Source organism: Bison bison, unplaced genomic scaffold, assembly GCF_000754665.1.
Source record: "Bison bison bison isolate TAMUID 2011002044 unplaced genomic scaffold, Bison_UMD1.0 scf7180017864379, whole genome shotgun sequence".
NCBI classification, from domain to species: Eukaryota; Metazoa; Chordata; class Mammalia; order Artiodactyla; family Bovidae; genus Bison; species Bison bison.
In genome coordinates, this window is record NW_011494951.1 from 3,374,432 (window position 1) to 3,375,930 (window position 1,499).

The 1,499-nt window shown below is 56.2% G+C and overlaps 1 protein-coding gene across 1 annotated transcript in view; it reads left to right on the forward strand.

Annotated features, from left to right (window-relative positions):
* The window catches only part of ATG9B (autophagy related 9B), an 8,468-nt gene that overhangs the window by 467 nt on the left and 6,502 nt on the right, over nucleotides 1-1,499 (forward strand). The window contains exons 2-6 of the mRNA XM_010857364.1: nucleotides 6-108; nucleotides 266-309; nucleotides 453-517; nucleotides 629-790; nucleotides 1,336-1,477. Of these exons, the coding sequence (XP_010855666.1) occupies nucleotides 6-108; nucleotides 266-309; nucleotides 453-517; nucleotides 629-790; nucleotides 1,336-1,477 (516 nt within the window). The remainder of the gene's footprint in view (nucleotides 1-5; nucleotides 109-265; nucleotides 310-452; nucleotides 518-628; nucleotides 791-1,335; nucleotides 1,478-1,499) is intronic.

Below are 1,499 nucleotides of genomic sequence, written 5' to 3' on the forward strand. Positions count from 1 at the left end.
AGCAGGATTATGAGCGGCTGGAGGATGGTGACCCCGAGGGGTCCCAAGATTCACCCCTCCATGGGGAGGAGCAGCAGCCCCTGCTTCATGTGCCGGAAGGGCTCCGAGGTGAGTGGGTGGGTGTGGGGCTGGGGGAGGCCCTGGAGGCTCTAGGGGTTGCCCACCCCCTCCCCTCAACCCCGCCCCTGGCTGGGCCTCTGGCAGCAGCTTGAGGGCATGGAGTCAGGTGAGCGCCACGCCCCAATGCTCTCCCTTTTGTGCCCAGGCTCCTGGCACCACATCCAGAACCTGGACAGCTTCTTCACCAAGATATCCTTTCTGTGCGCAGCCTGGCAGAAGGGGCACGGCAGGCAGGGGGATGGGTGCCGTGGGCTGGGGACTTGGTGGGAATCAGGAGGCATCCTCAGGAAAAGCCCATCAGGCTTCAGGCTGACTTCTTGACTTGCGGCCACATCTACAGCTACCACCAGAGGAATGGCTTTACCTGTATCCTGCTGGAGGATGTCTTCCAGCTGGGGTGAGATGTGCCCAGGGGCCCAGCAGGAGGGGCTAACCGACTGGGTCTGGGGCCTGGGGCAGGAGCCCACTCAGCCTTCAGGCTTGAGCATCGCTCTTCCTCTCGTCCCAGACAATTCATTTTCATCGTCACCTTCACAACCTTCCTCCTTCGTTGCGTGGATTACAGTGTTCTCTTTGCCAACCAACTGAGTAACCGAACACGACCTGAGCCACTCCATAGCAAAGTGACCTTGTCGGACGCTGTCCTACCCTCCTCCCAGTGTGCCCAGCGGTGAGTGAAAGCCAGCGGGGGCAGGGGCTGGGGGAGACCAACACAAAAGCCTCCCCTCCTTTTGTTCCTTGGTCTAGATCATCCATTCTCCAGAGGTTTTGGTTTGAAGACACCTTTAATCCACTTAATGTTGGTGGAGAATACACCTTTAATACACTTAATGTTTGTTGAGAACCAACTCCCAGGGGCTTTTGTTCTGAGCATCCTATCTGCATTTACCTTGTTAGACGTCAAAGCCAAGAACGGCTTTAAAATCTATGAATGTAGGAACACACATCCCGTCTGTGAACATGATGTCACATAGACTTTGGAAAAGTCTACTGGATACTCTTGGGAGAATGAGAATGAAAATGGCAGAAAACCTGAATATTAGCTGGAAAGTTCTGACCTTGCAGACACAAGAGTCAGGGGACCTCTAGGACCCACACTCTGAGAATCGCTGGTCTGGAAGGGCCCCCTCTCCCTGACCTCCATCGTTCCCCAAGACTGGTCTCCCTTGCTATGGGGCCCTACTTTGTCTCTGCTGTCTGTCTCGCCTCACACAGGATCTGCTCCAGCCCCCTCCTGGTCTTCCTGCTGATCCTGGCTGCTGCCTTCTGGCTGTTCCAGCTGCTTCGCTCGGTCTGCAACCTCTTCAGCTACTGGGACATCCAGGTGTTTTACAGGGAGGCCCTGCACATCCCCCCGGTGAGTTGGATGAGCGTGTCTG